Source organism: Plecotus auritus, assembly GCF_963455305.1.
Source record: "Plecotus auritus genome assembly, chromosome: X".
In the NCBI taxonomy this organism is placed as follows: Eukaryota; Metazoa; Chordata; class Mammalia; order Chiroptera; family Vespertilionidae; genus Plecotus; species Plecotus auritus.
The window spans coordinates 32,197,076-32,217,470 of NC_137784.1; the positions used below are offsets into that span (position 1 = coordinate 32,197,076).

The window sequence follows — 20,395 nt, forward strand, 5'->3', positions numbered from 1 at the left end:
GTTGTTATTCTCCATGGAAACAGTAAATTGAATTTGAATGTCAGAGTTCTGAAGCTATATGATTAAAGATAAAATGTAAGAAAATACTTAGTGGTCTTTAATTTTTACTATTTCTATTGCATAATGTTATAGAGAGCATATTAGAATGTTACACTGATTTTTTTTTCTTTTTTTGTCATACAGATTCTGATATCTAAAGTCTTTGGCTTTATCCTTAAGGGATATTATAAGCCATATTTAGAACCATATAAATACCAACATGAGTTTAGTCAAAATCTGTTGGTTTTATAGTGAGTTTATTAATGTTACCATCTTTTGTCAGAAAGACCATAGTAATGAAAACCATGTTTCACCTTTTACATATATAATTGGATGAGATCACCAGATGCTGATGTTAAGAGCACATCAACAGGAAAAGTTGAAAATGGGAGCTGCATGGAAAAATACTAGAACCAATTAGCTCTGTCAAAGACCATATGACCAAGTATAGGGGAGGAAAATAGATTTTGACCATGAGCAAACTTCAGGTCATTTAATAATGGAAAGAAACAGCAAGGTGGCCCTTCTTAGAGTTTTTTTTAGACTTTTGATATTAGCAGAAAATAACGTGGAAATTGGTACATCATGGTCAGTGTTTGAAAGCTCATTAGATTAATTTTGGTTTTCTTATATTTTATTATAAATTTCAGACATACAGAAAAGTTGAAAAAAATTGTATTGTGAGCACCTATATATCTACCACCTAGATTCTACCATTAACATTTTGCTACATTTGCTTTATTACATAGCTATCCATGTATTCATTTTTCTGTCCATCAATTTTTCTATCTTATTGCTTTATGCATTTCAAAGTAAGTTGTACACATTCCAGTCCCTTCAATTTGAAACATTTTATCATGCATATAATTAACTAGAGCTCAGAATTTATTTATGGGTCTTTTTTTTTTCAAGATAAAATTACATGCATTGAAATGCACAGATCTTAACTGCAGTATGTAATAAGTTTTGACAAATGCATACACTTGTGTAACTAAGAACTTTATCAAGATAAAGAACATTGTAATCACTCCAGAACGTTCCCTCATCCCTCTTCAAAGTCAAGTCCTGCCCTTACTCCCAACTTTAAAGGCAGCCAGCCACTCTTGGCATATTTTTCATCATATATTAATTAACTTAGTTTGTTTTAGAACTTCATATGAATGGAATCTTGCAGAATATACTCTTTTGAGGTAAAGCTTCTTTCACTTAGGATAAGATTTTTTAGATTCATCTATGTTGTTACATGCATCAGTAGTTTATTCCCTTTCATTGGTGAATAGTGTCCATCCTATGTATATACCATAGCTTAGCGTCTACTATTGATGGATACTTGAAGTGTTACCATTTTGAAGCTATTAATGAATAAAACTGCTATGCTTCTCTTGTGTGCAAATACCTAGGAATGGAATTACTGGGCCATAGTGTAGGTATATGTTTAGTTTTGTAAGAAACTGCCAGACATTTTCCAAAGGTGCACCATTTTACACTCCAATCAAAATGTATGAGCATTCTGGCCATTCACACCAACACCTGCTATTGTCAGTCTTTTTAAATTTAACTATTCTTGTGGATGTGTAGCAGTATTTCATTGTGCTCAATTTTATTGCTTATTTTAATATATGCTTACCTAATGACTAAAGATGTTGAGCCCCTTTTCATGTGCTCATTAATCATTGGGAAGCCTAGTATCTAGTGCAGAATTAGAGACTTCTGGTTGCCAAAAATCTCTTGCTTAAGAAAGTTAATCAGAAGTCCAGTGTCTATAAGGTTCTGATCCTAGTGAGGAGATCTGTAGGTTTGCTAAAACAGATTGATCATCACAGGACTGTGGAATGAAGAATAATAGTGCAACCAGTGATAAGTGGAACTATTATTCTTGTTATACTTGGCCACAAGTTTTACTATGAAAAACTCTGTCCATCTAAGATCTACTTTTATTTTTGGTCCCGAAGGCTAAGCATAGCACAGGGCATACCACTAGATTTACAGTAGCCAGTTATGTTTGCAAGTGTGGGAGATGGTTTGGTGGTGGTGGTACTAGATATTTAACTGTTTATAGGAAATGTTGCAGTTTCTCTGGCGATTTTCTTGGAGATCTACCAGGTTTCCTTCTCAGCCATTTTTGTTAACCCAGGAGTCAGATGTGTTCATGTTTATCTGCTCAGTGCCCATACCAAGCTGTTACCAATCACATGAACAATGGAGAAATCTCTAAGAAGGCCAAAGAGATTTTTAACTTCTTAGAATATGAAAAGTTACCTTTGGGATCTAAGAGGCCCACTTCTATTTATTTCAGCCTACAATTTCCTCTAATATAAATATCCCAATTATGTATGCTTTTGAGCTTTGAGGTAGCAATATTGAAAATGGAATGAGTTTGTTGATGAAGATTGGTGACTAGATTTATATATTTTTTTACTTTACTCTTTTATTTATTGTTACAGAAGAAGCTACTATGGAGGAAACTGGGCCAGTTTTAGCTTTTCAGGACTGTTGTCCTGGATAATGGAATACCAGGTAAACTTCTTATATAAGTTTTTAATTTACTAGGTTTTATATGTGTCACATAATTGAAGAAAACCTTTAGCTTCATTTGTAATATAGGATCAATACCTCATTTTTATTTACTTAATAAAATTATGCAGTCACAATTTCAGCTGATATTTTTCCAATGCCTTAAAAATATAGATATCAGTTTTTAAATAAGTAGATATGTTGGCTGAAGAGTAAATTATGTAAATTTGTTACCATGTTGTAATTACTTTATATGTCCAAATATAAGGCAAGTATTTTCTTTAAGAGTTTTTCAGAAAAAATATTTCAGTTCTTATAAAATCTCACCTATACTAGTTGTTCTTTCAGTCATTATATTTTGAAAACAACAACAACAATACTACATGGGGAAAATACATTCATTTGAAATGATCTCAGTCATTCATGGTTTGCATAATTATAGAAGTCACCTGACAGAATCAGTAAAAACAAAAAGCAAGAAAAAATTTAATATAAATTTAGTTTTTTCCCAAGGGTAGAGTCTCACTACTTTAACTGTTCTATATCATTGTAAATTTTTTAGAGCTTATTTAAAGTATAGTAATTGGGGCAGTTGGGTATGTCATGGAGTTTACCATTTTTTTTTTGAGTTGGATTTATAAAAAAATTGTCCTAATTTTAGATAAATGGTATATGTGGCTTGAAATGAAATCCTTACTGAGAGCATCATATCATGTAATGATGGAATCAGAAACTGCTGTTATCTCAAAAGATTTTAGGTAGTTCAGAAAGGAAGATGCTATGTTCTAGAAAATTGTATTTAGTTAGTTAAAATAATATAGCTAGGACTTATTAAGCACTTACCATGTGCTAAACACCACACTAAGCATTGTAGTTGTACTGATTAATTTTATGGTATACATGACTCAAAAAGTGCTTCTAGTGATGACAAAGACATTGATGTTGAAGATTCAATTAATATTCAGTTTGTTGCATAGAAATGAGTGTGTGGAGAAACAAGCAATATTTGTAAAATAGCATTTCATGTAATTCAAACTGTATAAGTCAAGGAAGTAAATGTTATAAGTAGACATTATATTCCTACTTATCTATATGCATTACATAGTCATATGTTTATCAGAAACCCTTTTTTGAACCTTATTCTTGGGAAGTATATGTGAGGGTCTCCTGATATTGAGGTATATTTAGTACTTCCATGAAAAATTTAATCTAGGTTCTCAGAACAACAACAAAGTACCCAACTTGTCTGAATGGAAAACTTTTAGTGACTAAAGGGATATAAAAAAATAAATTTTGGTAATGGATTAGATTTATTAAAATAAAAATATTTTTCTAGACATTTATTTTACACTTCATTCACTTTAGCATCTTGACTCAGTCACTGTATCCTTTTCCCCTTCACTAGTCGAACTCCCGGCCGGTCGAACTCCCAAGGGGACAATTTGCATATTAACCTTTTATTATATAGGATTACTAAACTCACTAATTGTGTTGGGCTAAGTACTTCCAGAAATACTTTTACATATATTCAAAATTTTACATGGCTAGTGATCAACCTTCAGAGATCTAAGGGTAAATAGAAAGAAGTAATTTTGAACCTGCTATTTTGACAAAATGTAAAAACTTTATTATTAATTAGTAATTAAAACACATAGGCATGATTTTCAGCAGATGGAGCATTAATTGTCCTAGTTTTTAGCAATGTTAAAGCAGCCATGTCCAGATGGCTGCATTAAAATATCAAATATCCTGATAGAAATATGTCAACCAGGCCTAGCTTTTGATAGGATAGATTTTATACATTGTTTTTCTTTCTTTCCTTTGAAGTTAGCAACTAGGCTACTGGAATTGCTTCAGTGACTCTGAAGTGATACCCATCTTTGAGTTTTAATGGGATGAAAGGAAAAGCATGAGTTTATTAAGGTACAATTTTCTCAAAAGAGTAGAGGTTCAGATTGCTCAATTAATTAAAATTTTTCATTTTTATATTGTTTAGGAAAACAGTGACATTGTGAATGAAAGCCCAGCATGGCAAGAACAGATCCTTCTAAATGAAGAAGCCATTGCTCTTAGCAAGTTGGACAAAACCATTCAACATGTGGAAGTGTTTTGTTATGCCAGGTATGAAAATTATTTATTTAGATAAACTAAGTTAATGACTTCTCACTCACACTTCTTCAGAAGAAGCCAATTATAACATCTTACCTAATAATAGACAAACATGTAAATTGACCGTACTTCCGCTACACCCACAGCCAATCAGAGTGAGTATGCAAATTAGAAGGCCAAAGATGGCGGCCACCCAGCTGTTCCAGGCGCAGAGTGGCCAGGTGGGGCAGGACGCCTGCTATGAGAGGGAGGGCGGGGGGCGAAGGGATCTACAGGAGCAGAGTGCCGCAGCGAAGACAAGACTGCAGACTCCGGAGTCTGCAGCAAAGGCAAAGATGGCAGACTCCGGTCGGAGTCTGCAGCGAAGATGGCAGACTCTGGCCAGAGTCTGCAGTGAAGCAGCGAAGATGAAGATGGCAGACTCCAGCCGGAGTCTGCAGCGAAGATGAAGATGGCAGACTCCGGCCTGAATCTGCAGCAAAGACGAAGAAGGCAGACTTTGGCTGGAGCGAAGGCCTGGGTCCCGGGTGCCGGAGGAAAACTGGTGCTGGAAGCCAAGGGAAGGAAGGCCTATTGCATGAATCTCTTCGTGCAGCGGGCCTCTAGTTTATATAGAATTGGTTGCTACATGTCTACTAGATATGTTGTTTTGTCTTTTTAAAAATGTAACTTTCAGATCCGGAAAACATATGCTAAATGAAATAAGTCAGTCAGAGAAAGACAAGTACCATATGATTTAAATCATGTGTTGAATTTAATGAACAAACTGAACTACCAAGCAAAATAGAGACAGACTCCTAGATAAAGAGTAGGCAGACAGCCCTGGTGAATTGTGGGGGTCTTGAGCAAAAAAAGAAAAAAAAAAGAGAACTCATGGACATGGATAACAGTGTGGTGATTGTGGGTGGGTGGAGGTGGAAGAGGACATAGAGCAGATAAATAGTAATGGAAAAATAAAATAAAATGAAATCTATATATATAAAAGGCTAATATGCAGTGTTCCCTCGGGAGTTCGACCAGGAGACCAGGAGTTTGATCGCTTGCTATGATATGCGCTGACAACCAGGGGGCGACGTGGAATGTAGGAAGGCCCCGGCCAGCAGCCGGAAGGCCCCAATAGGCCCTGATCACCAGCCAGGCCTAGGGACCCTACCCTTTCAGAATTTTGTGCATTGGGCCTCTAGTAAAATATAAAAATGTAACTTTCAGTTTTCTCTGTTTAGAGATTAATAATAATAATAATATCGTACATTAATGACTTATAATTCACCAAGCTCTTCTACATTTATTATTTTATTTGATTCTTACAACTATCCTGTGCTAGGATAGGGCAGATAGTATTAACTGCATTTTTTGTACAGAATCCTCAATAGAACTAAAAAAGATTAATGTGCTGAATGTCACATCATTTGATAAATGTCAAGGCCACACCCAAGCTAGGTAGCAGTGGAGCTTAAGATTAAAACCCATGATTTTTTAATTGTAGTCTAGTGTTCTTCTAATTCTTTTTAGATAATATTCAAAGTAGCAAAATGGAAAATAAACACCACTCTTAGATAATATTTAGTGTACCATAATGGGAAATTACAATTTTGAATTTAAAAAATTAAATTGAGTGGTCATAACATTTGGGGATATATTGTAAATCAGGAGAGAACGCATTGTTTTAAAACATTTGAAAAAGTTTATTTCTTCCAATGACAGTTGATAGGCTGAAAGATAGCAATCACATAGTGCAATCATTTAAATAGTTATAGAGTTGAGTTGTTTAGAATATCACACTGTTGACACTTCTATAGTAATTAAAGCTTAAAATTCAAGACACTACAGATTCTTTAGGATATGCTCTGTCATGCTGAAAACTTTGGGAACTTGTTTATTTCTTAATCTATGTTCATATCTTTCAGATAACTAGCATTTTCTCCCATATACACAGGTATTTTTCTATGATTTTCTGCAAAAAAAGACAGCCTTTAAATGCCAGATATAGATTGTAATTTATATAAAGCAAAATGGCATTTTGTATGAAAAGGTATACATCTCTGATGTTGTTTAGAGCCGTGGTAGACAGATTTAAAACCGAAGAGGATCTCAACTGAAAAGTCATATGCTTTGGTAAAACCAGGAATAAATATTTGATAACTTTCTAGTGTATCCATGAATACTATTTGACTGGAATATAGTGACAGTCATAATGAGAGATAATTTTTGATATTTTAGGGCCTTTGATTTCTCTCTACTCCATGACAATTCGGGTTTATAGTTTCTAATGACTGAACTGACACATTTTGAGTGCAGAGAAAATGATCTCGTTTTCAGTTTCTGATTTCTTCAGTTTTTTTTTTTTTTTGTGACTTCTTAAAGTGATAAAGTAAAGGATTGGTGGTAGAAAGTTTGTTTTTCACCAGAGAAGTAGAACTCTGCTATATGTTTCTCTCATTGCCCATTAGAGCGTGGAACAAGAGGTTAATAGGGATAATGTGAAATAAGAGGTTAATTGGGATAATGTTCTATATATCTTTATTTACTTGGAAAAGGTAATTGGTTATTAATATACTAAGCAGGAAGAGCCCTGAGAGTATCCAGTGGAGGAATATACAGAAAATCCACTTCTCTATAACTAGTGCTACAAACATGGGTAAACAGGAATAACAATATCTCATTTAGCCCCAGCCAGACTGTGATATCCATAACCTTTGGGTCATGGCCATAAACTTGAAATTATGTGAAAGGGGCTATGGCAGAATAGCTTTCACAAAGATTTACTTTATATGAGGACCAACTGACTTAAATCAAAAGCCTTATTTAATACATATTTCTGACAACCTTATTTTCAGGTTTTTTTTTTTTCCCTATCATAGTAGTTTAAAGCAGAAAATGGGAAAGGGAGATCTGCTTAGAGGCAAGCATACTGAGAACCACACCAAGACCCAGGTAGTAGTCCTGCCTTTACCATTCAGCCTGTTATGCGATATTGAGTGAAAGGTGCCTCCTCTCAGGACCTCTGTTTTATCATTAGAAAACATAAAGGGTTGGACTAGTTGATCCCAAAGGTCTCTCTAGGCTTTAACATGCTGTTATTTTAGGTACTAGTTGAGAGGCTAACAGAGAAAGAGTAAACCGCATCAGCAAGTGGAGAGCAGGCTTTGGCCTTTTAGTGTAAGGGCAAATGGCTTCCATACTTGAGGATCCCTGAAGGGCATCATTGTATTATAGCACAGTATAACAATGGATGGTCATAATAATATCACATTTTCTTTAGGTAAAAGTTAAATTATGTTCTCTATCTTTCACTTGCAAATGTAGGGGCATTTTAAACACATTTTAGAAAGATGAGTATTAAAAATTATTATTAGAATTAAATTTTTAACATTTCAAGAGATTAGCTTTGGTTTTCTAGAAAATTCCCTCATTTTCTCCTTAAGTAAGTCAAGTTATTACTATGTTGTAGATCCTTGATGTTCTTGTGACCTATATCTCAAAATCTTTGTCAATCCCCTTTTGTAAATAATAAAAAATGTAGTACAGGTTTCTGGCTTTTTGGTGTTGTAACAGTTGTTTTTTAACATGTGTTATTGATGTTAATCTTAATTTTGTGGACATAGGATATGTGTATGTGTGTGTCTGTAATTCTGTATAATTTTAACACATATGTTGATCCATGTATCCATCACACAGTCAACCTACAGAACAGAACAGTTCCATCACCACAAAGATCCCTCCTGTTGCCATTTTATAACCACACCTCATCTCCTTCCTACCTTCCCACCAATCCCTAACTCCTGGCAACCACTAATCGGTTTTCCAGCTCTATATTTTTTCCCTTTTGAGGATGCAAATGGAACTGTACAGCATGTAGACTTTTTTCATCGGCATTTTTCACTCAGCATAGTTACCTGGAAATTTATCCATGTTGTTTCTTGTATCAATAATTTGTTTCTTATTATTGCTGGGTGGTATTCCCTGGTATGGATGTACCGGCTTGTTTAAACATTTACCCATTGAATAACATCTGGGCTGTTTCCAATTTTGTCTGTTACAAATAAAGCTGCCATGCACATTTGTTTACTGGATTTTGTGTGAACATAAGTTCTTACTTCTCTGGGATAAGTGGCCAAGTGTATAATTGCAGGGTCATATGGTAATTGCATGTTTAGTATTAAAAGAAACTGCGAAACTGTTTTCCAAAGGATCTGTACCATTTTACATTTCCACCAGAAAAATATATGAGTGATTCAGTTTCTTCACATGTTCACCAGTATTTGGTGTTGTCACTTTTTTATTTAGCCATTTTGATAGATGTGTAGTGTAACCTCCCATTGTAGTTTAACCTCCCATTTGTGCCCTGACTGGGGATAGAATCCGCAACTTAGATATGTGCCCTGACCAGAATTGAACCGGCAACCGTTTGGTGTACAGGAAAACTCTCCAACCAGTTGAGCCACCTGGCCAGGCAATGTTTATTATTTTAATGTAAGGATATCCAATTGCTTCAGCACCATTCATTGAACAGGCTATTTTTCCTCCATTGAATTCCTTTTGCATCTTTGTCAAAAATCAGTTGCTGTACTTGGATGGGTTTATTTTTAGATTCTCTATTCTGTTCTATTGATATGTACAGGTGCTCTTCGAATTATGATGGGGTTATATTCTGATAAACCTATCATAAATTGAAAACATTGTAAGTTGAAAATACATTTAACACACCTAATGCACTGAACATCATAAATTTGCTCAGAATACAATATCCAAAATTTGCTGGCAACACAGTATACTGTAGAGTATCATTTATTTAGCTATGTGATCACGTGACTGACTAGGAGCCGTGGTTTGACACCACTGCCCAGCATCACAAGAGAGTATTGTATTGATATTGCTAGCCTGGGAAAAGATAAAAGTTCAAAATTTGAAATATAGTTCCTATTGAATGCGTATTGCTTTTGCATCTTCATAGTAAAGAATCATCAGTTGAACCTTTCAACGTCAGTACTACACTGTCTTGATTACTACAGCCAAATATTAGGACTGAATACCAGGTAGAATGATTCCTCCAAATGTATTCTTTTTTTTTTTTATCCTCACCTGAGAATATTTTTTCCATTGATTTTTAGAGAGCATGGAAAGTAGGGAGAGAGAGAAAGAGAGAAATATGGACGTGAGAGAGACACATCAGTTGGTTGCTTCCTGCATGTGCACTGACCAGGCCTAGGATTGAACTTGCAAATGAGGTATGTGCCCTTGACCTGGAATCGAACCTGAGAACCTTGGGTCCACAGGCTGACACTCTAACAACTGAGCAAACTGGCCAGGGCTAAATTTATTCTTCTTTGTCAAGATTGTTATAGCTATTCTAGAATTCTTGTCTTTCCATATAAGTATTTTAACAAGTTTGTCTATGTCTAAAAAATGTTGCTGGAATTTTGATAGGAATTGCATTAAAACTATAGATCAACTTGGGGAGAATTGACATCTTTTTTATTTTGTCTTCAGTTCTATCAACAAGGTATGTCTCCTCATTTACAGAGGTCATCTTTGATTTCTTTGTACAGAATTGTATAGTTTTCAGTATACCATTCCGGTACATGTATTATTAGTTGTATGTCTAAGTATTTAATTTCATTTGGAGCATTGCAGTTGTGAGTAGGTATTGCTTTTTTGATTTTGGATTTCACATGTTTGTAATTGGTATTTATAAATACAATTGTTTTACAAGTGATGATCTTATATCCTGAAATCTTGCTGAACTGACTTTTTAATTCTATGAATTCTATTGTATATTCCTTGAGATTTTTACATAGTCATGTCTTCTGCAAAGAGAAACAGTTTTATGTCTTCTTTTCCATTGGCTTTTTATTTTTAGAGTCTATTTTCTATTGAGGGTCATGTGTTTTCTCTCCATAGCCATACACCACAAGTTAATTGTGTTTTCTACTTAGCCTTCGGCTCACTTAATGAGCTTTTTTGTTGTTGTTTGTTTTTTTCAGAAAGGAAGTTATTATCACTTCCTGAGGACTTTGTAATTATACACTAATGCTAGGCAATTCTTTAGGGTCTCTCACCTGCTAATTATCTTCTTCTTGCACATTGCTCTCTCATTATGTGCAAATCAAATCCACAATCTGACCAAATGGCAAATTACTATATGTTCTAAACTTTAATGGTCATTCACCCCAAGAGTTTAGTGAATTTAATTACATCAGAAAATACAAGTCAAACTTCAATCCTTGATACACACTATATATATATATATATATATATATATATATATATATATATATATGATTGTTTTAAGCATTTTAAATATTTTGATACATTCCCAAAAGTATCATGTAAAGATAGCTTTATAATGATATGAATGTTGAAATATTGTGACTTGTCTTCTCATTTTAGACCAGATGAGTTAGCTTATTTATAGAGTTGATGTTTAGTAGGCCAAAATCTATGGTTTCATTGTTAAATATGTCACTTGATATTCCATCAAGAAACAATAAAGTATATATCATTTGGTCATAAAAATATTATAGTCATAACCAGTAGTCTTTTAATTTTTAATCTTTTTTTCTTCATGAATTTTATTTTTATTTTGCATATTGTAGGTAATAAAGGTAGATTCAACATTGACTATTTTTACAAAACATTTATAAATAAACTAGTGGCCCGGTGCATGAAATTCATGCAAGGGGGGGGGTTGTCCCTCAGCCTGGCCTGCACCCTCTCCAATCTGGGACCCCTCAAAGGATATCCTACTGCCAGTTTACAGGGATCGGGCCTAAACCGGCAATCAGATATCCCTCTTGCAATCCGGGACTGCTGGCTGCTAACCGCTCACCTGCCTGCCAGCCTGATCACTCCCAACTGCCCCCCGTGCCAGTGTGCTCACTCCCAACTGCCCCCCCGCCGGCCTGCTCGCCTCCAACTGCCCCCCCCCTACTGGCCTGCTTGCCCCCACCTGCCCTCCCCACTGGCCTGCTTGCCCCCAACTGCCCCCTGCTGGCCTGCTCACCCCAAACTCCCCCCCCGTCCTGATCAACCCCAACTGACCCCCACTGACGGCCTGCTTGCCCCCAACTGGCCCCCCTGCTGGTCTGTTTACCCCCAACTGCCCCCCCCCAGTCTGATCACCCCCAACGGCCTCCCTCACTGGCCTGATCACCCACAACTGCCGTTCCATCCTGGCCTGATCACCCACAACTGTCCTCCCCTCTTGGCCTCTAACCGCCTCTACCTCGGCCCCACCATCATAGCTTTGTCCAGAAGAATGTCCGAAAGGTCTCCTGGAAGGTCTCCCAGTCTAATTAGCATATTACCCTTTTATTAGTATAGATAGAGGCCTGGTGCACAGGTTGGGGCTGGCTGGTTTGCCCTGAAGGGTGTCCCGGATCAGGGTGGGGGTTCCCTTGGGGCGTGGGGAGGCCTGGGTGAGGGCCTATGGTGGTTTTCAAGTCGGTCATGCCCCCATGGGGTGAGGGTCCCCGCTGGGGGGGGGGCATGGCCAGCCTGGGTGAGGGGCTGAGGGCTGTTTTCAGGCTGGCCACACCCCCTTCAGGGTGGGGGTTCCCGCTGGGGTGCCTGACCAGCCTGGGTAAGGGGCTGATGGCTGTTTGTAGGCTGGCCACGCCCCCCAGGGGGGACTCTTACTCCATGGGGGCGTGGCAAGCCTGGATAAAGGGCTGAGGGCCGTTTTCAGGCTGACCATGCCTCCCGGCAGCCTAGGCTCCCAGCCCCTCCTTCAGCTGTGTCCAGAGTGGGCTGGAAGCCTGGGTTACCCCCGGCCACCCAAGCTCCCAGCCCCTCCTTCAGCCGCGGCCAGAATGGGCTGGAAACTTGCCTTCCTCCCTGCCTGGGGACAACACAAGCTTCCTGCTTGCTCCAGCACCGTGGCCGCTGCCATCTTTGTTGGGTTAATTTGCATACTCACTCCCGATTGGCTGGTGGGCATAGCAGAGTGACGGTCAATTTGCATGTTTCTCTTTTATTAGTGTAAATAGGCAAATATATATATGTAATGCAAAAAACACTAATGGCAAGTTTTTGAAAAAATGCCTTTGGCATTTAAATAATTAAAGATGGTTCACATGCCTAATAATTATTTTTTTGCTTTAGAAATGGTTTTATTTATTGTAAATATTATTTAATAAACTCACATAACCATTGAAGCTCTCACAGTCTATAAGTATTTCTAAAATATATTAGATATTTGATCAAGAATATTCAGGAAAATAAATAATAACAGCAAAGTTTATTAGCGTTATCCATTCACAATATAATTTCCATTATTTATTTTCCTATTTGTTATATTTATTTGACTTTTACTATTTTTATTTTGTTTATAAAAACATTTATAGATATTATACCTATATATATGCATAAGCATATGCATACACAATCCAGTCTATACATTTTTACAGTAATTATTCTGACTTTTATAATTTGTATAGAAGAGTAATTCATTACAAAATTATATAAAATTTATAATATCTTCCCATTTTAAAAATAATTTTTATTTATCAGTTACAGTTGATGTACAATATTATATTAGCTTCAGGTGTACAACCCAGTGAGTAGACATTTATATAACTTACAAAGTGATCACCCTGATAAGAGCTTCCCAGACAAGAAAAAGCTAAAGTAGCTTATCACCACCAAAACAGTATTATAAGATGTTAAAGGTCTTCTTTAACAAGACGAAAAAGAAAAAAATTGACACCATACAGTTCTTACAATATTGTCTGACTAGAGGCCTAGTGCATGAAATTGGTGCACTGGGGGTAGGGGTGTCTTTCAGCCCAGCCTGCACCCTCTCCAATCTGGGACCCCTCGGAGGATGTCCAAGTGGGCCTAAATTGGCAGTCGGACATTGCTCTCATAATCCAGGACTGCTGGCTCCCAACCATTCGCCTGCCTGCCTTCCTGATTGCCCCTAACCACTTCTGCCTGCCAGCCTGATCACCCCTAACCACTCCCTTGCCAGCCTGATCGATGCCTAACTGCTCCCCTGCCAGCCTGGTCACCCCTAACTGCCCTCCCCTGCCGGACTGGTCGCCCCTAACTGTCCTCCCCTGCAGGCCTGGTCACCCCAACTGCCCTCCCCTGCAGGCCTGATCACCCACAACTGCCCTCCCCTGCTGGCCATCTTGTGGCAGCCATCTTGTGTCCACATGGGGGTGGCCATCTTGTGTGTTGGAGTAGTGGTCAATTTGCATATTACTCTTTTATTAGATAGGATTATTAACTGTATTCTGACACACACAGTTGTTACAATATTATTAACTATATTCCCTATGCTGTACTTTACATCCCCATGACTATTTTATAACTACCAATTTGAACTTACTAATCCCTTCACCGTTTTCACCCACCCCCTCAACTGCCCTCCTATTTGGCAACCATCAGTCTGTTCTCTGTATCTATTAGTCTGTTTCTGTTCTGCTTGTTCATTTATTTTGTTTTTTAGATCCCACATATCAGTCAAATCATGTGGTATTTGTCTTTGACTTATTTCACTTAGCATAATATCCTCTGGGCCCATCCATGTTGTTGCAGATGGCAGGATTTCATTCTTTTTTATGGCTGAGTCATATATTTCATTGTGTGTATGTACCACTTCTTTTCTATCTATTCATCTGTTGATGGCAACTTACGTTTCTTCCATATGTTAGTTATCATACCTAATAATAGACAAACATGTAAATTGACTGTACCTCCACTATGCCCACAGCGAATCAGCGTGAGTATGCAAATTAACCCAACAAAGATGGAGGTTAATTTGCATACATAGGCACCCAGCAGCCTGGGTCCCGGGAACTTTCTCAGCACCCAGGTCACTCCTGAGCAACCTGGGAAGGGCCTGAGCCAGGGGCCTCCTGGGCAGGGGCGGAGCCGGGTGATCCGGGGAGCTGGGGGTCCCCTGCCCAAGCCCCGGCCAGAGGCTGGGGGCCTGGGCAGGGGCAGAGCTGGGTGATGGGGTGATCGGAGGGAGCTGGGGATCCCCTATCCAGGTCCCAAGCCCGGGCCAGAGGCTAGGGGCCTGGGTAGGGGCGGAGCCAGCAATGGGAGGGAGCTGAGGGTACCTGCCCAGGCCCCAAGCCCTGGCCAGAGGCTTGGGACCTGGGCAGGGGCGGAGCTGGGTGATCAGAGGGAGCTGGGGATCCCCTGCCCAGTCCCTGAGGCTTTAGGCCTTGGCAGGGGTGGAGCCTGCGATGGGAGGGAGCTGGGGGGCCCCTGCCCAGGCCTGGAGGCTTTAGGCCTTGGCAGGGGCGGAGCCAGAGATCAGAGGCAATGGGTGTGAACTACAGAGGAAATACCTTTTCTGACCGTTCATTGGCTAAGCTCCCTGTTTGCCACTGGTAATATTCTTAGTAACTTGGGTATAAGAATCCAAAAAGGTGATCTAGGGTTTTTCCACCACACTCCTGGAGAAAAAAAGGAAGGTCCGCTGCTGGAGGGCTAAGAAATGTCATATCCTGCCCTAGCCAGTTTGGCTCAGTGGATAATGCCTAAGCCTGCAAACCGCAGGGTCCGGTTCGATTCTGATCAAGGGCAGGCTCCTCCCTGGCTGGGGCCCAGGTCAGGGATCATGCAGGAGGCAACCAATCAAAGTGTTCCTCTCACTTTGATGTTTCTCTCTGTCTTTCCCTTTCTCTTCCACATTTTCTAAAAATCAATGGAAACATATCCTCAGGTGAGGATAAAAAAAAAGAAATGTCATATGCTATGAAAGACACATCTTGAAAATGCCTAAAGAAAGTTGTCATTTTTTCATGGTGAAGGGACTGGAGTCCGTGCACCAGACCCCTAGTTATAAATAATACTGCAATGAACATATGGATGCATATGTCTTTTTGACTTACTGTTTTAGGCTTCTTTGAGTAAATACTCAGAAGTGGAATTGCTGGGTCCTTGTCTCTTGTTTTAAAGTCTGTTTTGTCTGGTATAAGTATTGCTACACAGCCTTTTTGTTTGTTTGTTTCCATTTTTATGAAATATATTTTTCTATCCCTTTCAGTCTTTGTTTGCCTTTTGATCTGAAGTGAGTCTCTTGTAGACAGCATATGTAAGGGTCTTGTTTTGTTATCCATTCAGTCATTTAATTGGAGCATTTAATCCATATGCATGTAAAGTAATTATTGATAGATATGTATTTATTGCCACTTTATTATTCATATATTTTTCTTTTTCTTCTTGTTAAAGAAGACTCTCTAACATTTCTTGTAATACTGGTTTGGTGGTGATAAGCTACTTTAGCTTTTTCTTGTCTGGGAAGCTCTTTATCTTTCCTTCATTCTAAATGATAACCTTCTTGGGTAGAGTAATCTTGGCTGTAAGTCCTTGCTTTTCATCATTTTGACTATTTATTACCAATTCCTTCTGGTCTGCAAAATTTGTGTTGAGAAATCAGCTGACTATGTTATGGGAACTCCCTTGTAGGTAACTAACTGCTTTTCTTTTGCTGTTTTTAAGATTTTCTCTTTGTCTTTAACCTTTGACATTTTAATTATTATTTGCCTTGGTGTGGCCCTCTTTGGATTCATCTTGTTTGGGACTGTCTTCATTTCTTGGATTTAAATGTATGTTTTCTTCACCAGGTTAAGGAATTTTTTCTCATTTTTAAAATAGGATTTCAATTATTTTCTCTCTGTCTTCTTCCGGCACCACTATGATAGGAATGTTGGTACACTTGTAGTTGTCCCAGAGGCTCTTTATACTAGCCTCATTTTTTTGGATCATTTTTTTTTTCTGCTCTGATTGGATGTTTTCTGCTTCTTTATCTTCCAAATTGCTGATTTGACCCTCTGCTTCATCTACTCTACTGTTGATTCCCTGTGATGAATTTTTCATTTTTGTTATTATGTCTTTCATTTCTGACTGGTTCTTTTTTATGTTTTCTATCTCCAGTTTCATGTCTTTTTTTTGAAGTTCTCACTAACTTCATCTACTCTTTCCCTAAATATATTGAGCATCCTTATAACCACTATTAGATTGTTTTTTCTTCATTTTATTAACATCTTTTTCTGGAGTTTTATTCTCTTTTTTCATTTGGGACATGTTTCTTGTCTCCTCATTTTGGCTGCCTCCCTGGGTTTTTTTTCTATGTATTAGGTAGAGCTGCTATGTCTTCCAGTCTTGGTAGAGTGACCAGTGGTACAGCCTCCTCAGCCCTAACTGGGTACTCCAGCTGTGCCCCCAGTGTGGGCTGTAGTTTACCCTCTGTTGTCCTTGAGGCTTGATTGCTGTTGGCACTTCATTGGGAGAGATTTACTCTCAGGCTGATGGGCTGTGCGGACTCGCTGTGAGTACTGCAGAGCAGCTGTTGTGTAGGGGCAGACTCCACAAAGCAGGACTGGCTTCAGCAGGGCTCTGGTGCCTGCCGAGTCCACCCCTTGAATGTGTTGCTCCTAGAGGTGGTTGGCAGATGCTCTGTCATGGTCTGAAGTCGTCTACTGGGTGCTGGCTCTGGAGCCTCCCAGTAGATACAGACCAAGGTCATCCACCACCCGAGTCCTGCCCAGGGTCACCAGGCATGAGGTACATAGCAATCTGCAAATGGCTGTTGCTTGTGCGTTGTGTAGAGGTGCCCAGGAGAGGCCAAGCTCTGAACCAAGTCTGGCTGCTGCTAGCGCTGGGCCTGCAGCCACTTAAGAAGAGGTATGGGGTACACTGAGGCCAAATGCTGCTTGTTTTGGGTGTTGTGAAGCTTTAAGATATTTTAGGAAAGTCCACAGAATGAGCCAAGACAGGCCATTTGTATGCAAAAGCCACTGGAGATGGCTTTGGTGGCCTGCAAGTTGGATGGGCTGGGTGTCAGGGAATCAGAAGGGTAGGGCAAACGTTGTTAGGTTGATGGAGACTCACATATGGTGCTAACTTGGGCTTGCAGCAGGAGGGGTCAGCAAAAGAACAGTGGCTTTTGCCATTACTTCTATCTGGGAGAAAGCTGCCCCTTCAGCCCTCGTCTTGAAACAGTTCAGTTCCTTCCCATATGCCCTTGGTGTCTTTCAAGCTGCTGTCGCAGTGCTGGAGCTCAGAGATAGTGAGTCTGAGTAAGTCTGTGTACAGGCCCTTTAGGAGGAAATCCTGGGACTCCAGCAACCTCAGTCTCAGCCATACTCCCTGCTGATTTTTACGGCCAGGAGTTATGTGGTATTATTTTCCTGCCACAGGAACCCTGAGTTGGGAGGCCTGGTATGGCCCTTGTTCCTCAGTGGGGACCTCCACAGCTGAGTTATCCTTTCCAATTTTTACTGCCACACATGGGTGTTGGACCAGCCTGTACAGCAAGCATGTCAGACTCGCGGCCAGTGGGCTGCATGCCTCGTTTATTTGTCATGCTTGTTGTATAGTATCTCTGTCCCTACTACCAGTCTTGATGTGCCTTCATCTGTATACTCTTAGTTGCAGGACTTCTATTCAGCTAGATTTCAATGATTTTTGTTCTGTAGTTTAGTTGTAATTTTGATGTAGTTGTGGGTGGATACAAGTGCCACATTTACCTATCTGCCAGCTTGAATGGAAGCCCTTTATTTTTAATCTTTGATTACAAGTACAGGACAAGGAAGAAAGATCAGTGCAAAACCATCACCACTGCTTGTGTTACTGGCTAATCAAATTCCTCCTTGCTCATGCGAATGGGAGAAGGTTCTTGGGGTATCACTGAAATAAGCATTTTCAGAAGACCCCATGGGAGATTGAGATGTGGAAAAAGGATTTATTTGCATGAAGTTACATTCCTCAGGTTCCAAAGTCCCTTGCCCCTTAAGCCAGTCATGAAAGAGGGGCATCTGGGGTTGCAGCAGATCTAGAAGCAGGGCCAGTGTCCAGAGCTTCCATTCCATGTTGCAGCCAGGTGAGGTTCAGCATTCGGGCTAATTAAAGTCCATTAGTCCATGTGTGGAGCCCCACATGGCTGTGGGCCACATGGGCACAAGGGAGCGAAGACCCCTGCAACAGGAGTCATAGGAACCCTGGGGAACCAGAGAGAGAAGCAAGTTAGCTTCCTTTGTTTGAAAGTTTAAATATTCAGGTTTCTGGTACATGCAGTGGCCATATCCATTCTGGCCATTGACTGGCTCCCAGGTGTGAAAGATTGACAAGTGCCTTCCCATGTCACTCAGACCTTACTGGACATGTGTCTGAACTGTGTTTATCTGGTCCTTTCCCCCATCATTTAGCAGGCAACAGACTTGGAGATTGTTAAATGCAGCTTTTTGGCAAAGCTGTATAAATGGTATGCTTATATTATCTAGTCTCCCCTTTCCTCCTTTCATGTTAAATAATAATTAGGTTATTATAGAGGCATCACTTGGAAACTGCATTAAAGTTCATGGCAAATCAGTAATACCCTACTCTAACATAAACACATATGAGAGCACATTTTTTTTATTGTTGGTGATTTATTTTAAAAAATAATTCTGGTGTTCAACCTAATGGTTTTAGTGATCTTTTGAACCTTAAACTTAGTACTTTTGGTTATTGCAAAATTAAGGTAAATAATAAATTAGAAATTGTAGTGATTAGTCTATTATCATAGTTTAGTCCAGGAACCACAAATTCTCTAAAGAATTATCCAGATTATTTTGTTATATTACAGCTTTTGTTATCCTGAAGACTGCTTGAAATAAGTGGGGTAATTTCTAGCTTGGGCCAGAGATACTTTTGCTATGCATCGATTGTTTTTCCTTAAAACAAATATTGTAACTATGCTATGATTTACGGAAGAGAACTCTAAAAGGACTAGCGTTTATTGGATATTATGTTTGTGGCAACTGCTATAACCTGGTGCTTTACATATTTTATTTCATTCGATTTTATTTAATCGGTGCCATGGCAATGCACATGAGTTGTAGCTATATTTTACTTACACATAATCTGAAGGTTGGGGGAGGCAGAGGTAGAGAACCAGGACTTTATTCCAGATCTGTGTAACTCTAAAACTTGTGCTGTTACAAATGTATCATGTTATATTTCATGCAGCAGATAAATACATGTGTGCACATCAAGGGAGCCTTTCCACTAAGTGAATAAACTATTTCCTTTACAGACTAGCACCTAAAATGGATTTACTTTTTTAAATTACTAGAATACTATTTAGTATTATAAAATAGTCATATGTATGATGAGGAATTAAAGTGTCTAACTCCCAGTGTTAGGAAGATAATGGATGAATCCAGTGTCCTTTAGTTGTTGTGACTGTATATGCCACAGGATGTTTTTGTTTTTTATATGGGAGAGCAAAAAACATCTATTATTTCTACTTTTAAACATTTAACAGGCTATGAAAAGGCATATTGCATTAATTCACACAAGCCCAAACAATTATTGAGTAAAAAATTGTTGCCTGTTAATTTCATAATGCCGTGTAGTTTATCTTTCTAAAATATTGACAAGAACTTGTGCCTTTTCTGCTCTGTTGTTTGCATAATATTGAACAGTGTTTTCCTTTTGTGGCATGATAATGACTACTTGCACCTCAGATGTGCAGATGAACCAACTCTAGTGGATCGATACCAAAATAAACATATTATTCTAATAGTAATCTAAAATTCTATAATTTTTAAAATTCAGTCGAAGATATTGTTTAATACTATGTGCAGATAAGTTTGTTTTAGGCTGCAAGTTACACAGTGCCCAACTAAAAGTGGTTTAAACAAGTAGATGGATAGGTAGGTAGGAGAGGTGGCACATGAGCAGGTGAGTATGTCGGTAGTTTGGTCATTGGAGAATTTGTTAATTGAGC

The 20,395-nt window shown here is 38.8% G+C and overlaps 1 protein-coding gene across 5 annotated transcripts in view; it reads left to right on the plus strand.

Annotated features, from left to right (window-relative positions):
* The window catches only part of CHM (CHM Rab escort protein), a 259,883-nt gene that overhangs the window by 81,963 nt on the left and 157,525 nt on the right, over positions 1-20,395 (plus strand). For 4 of the 5 annotated variants that reach the window (XR_013959779.1, XR_013959780.1, XM_080652894.1 and 1 more), the window contains exons 3-4: positions 2,484-2,556; positions 4,550-4,674. The exons of the other annotated variant lie outside the window; for it this stretch is intronic. Coding sequence is in view for 2 of the 4 variants with exons in the window: in XM_080652894.1 (XP_080509020.1) it covers positions 2,484-2,556; positions 4,550-4,674 (198 nt within the window). In the remaining 2 variants the exon portion in view is untranslated. The remainder of the gene's footprint in view (positions 1-2,483; positions 2,557-4,549; positions 4,675-20,395) is intronic. 5 annotated transcript variants of the gene reach the window in all.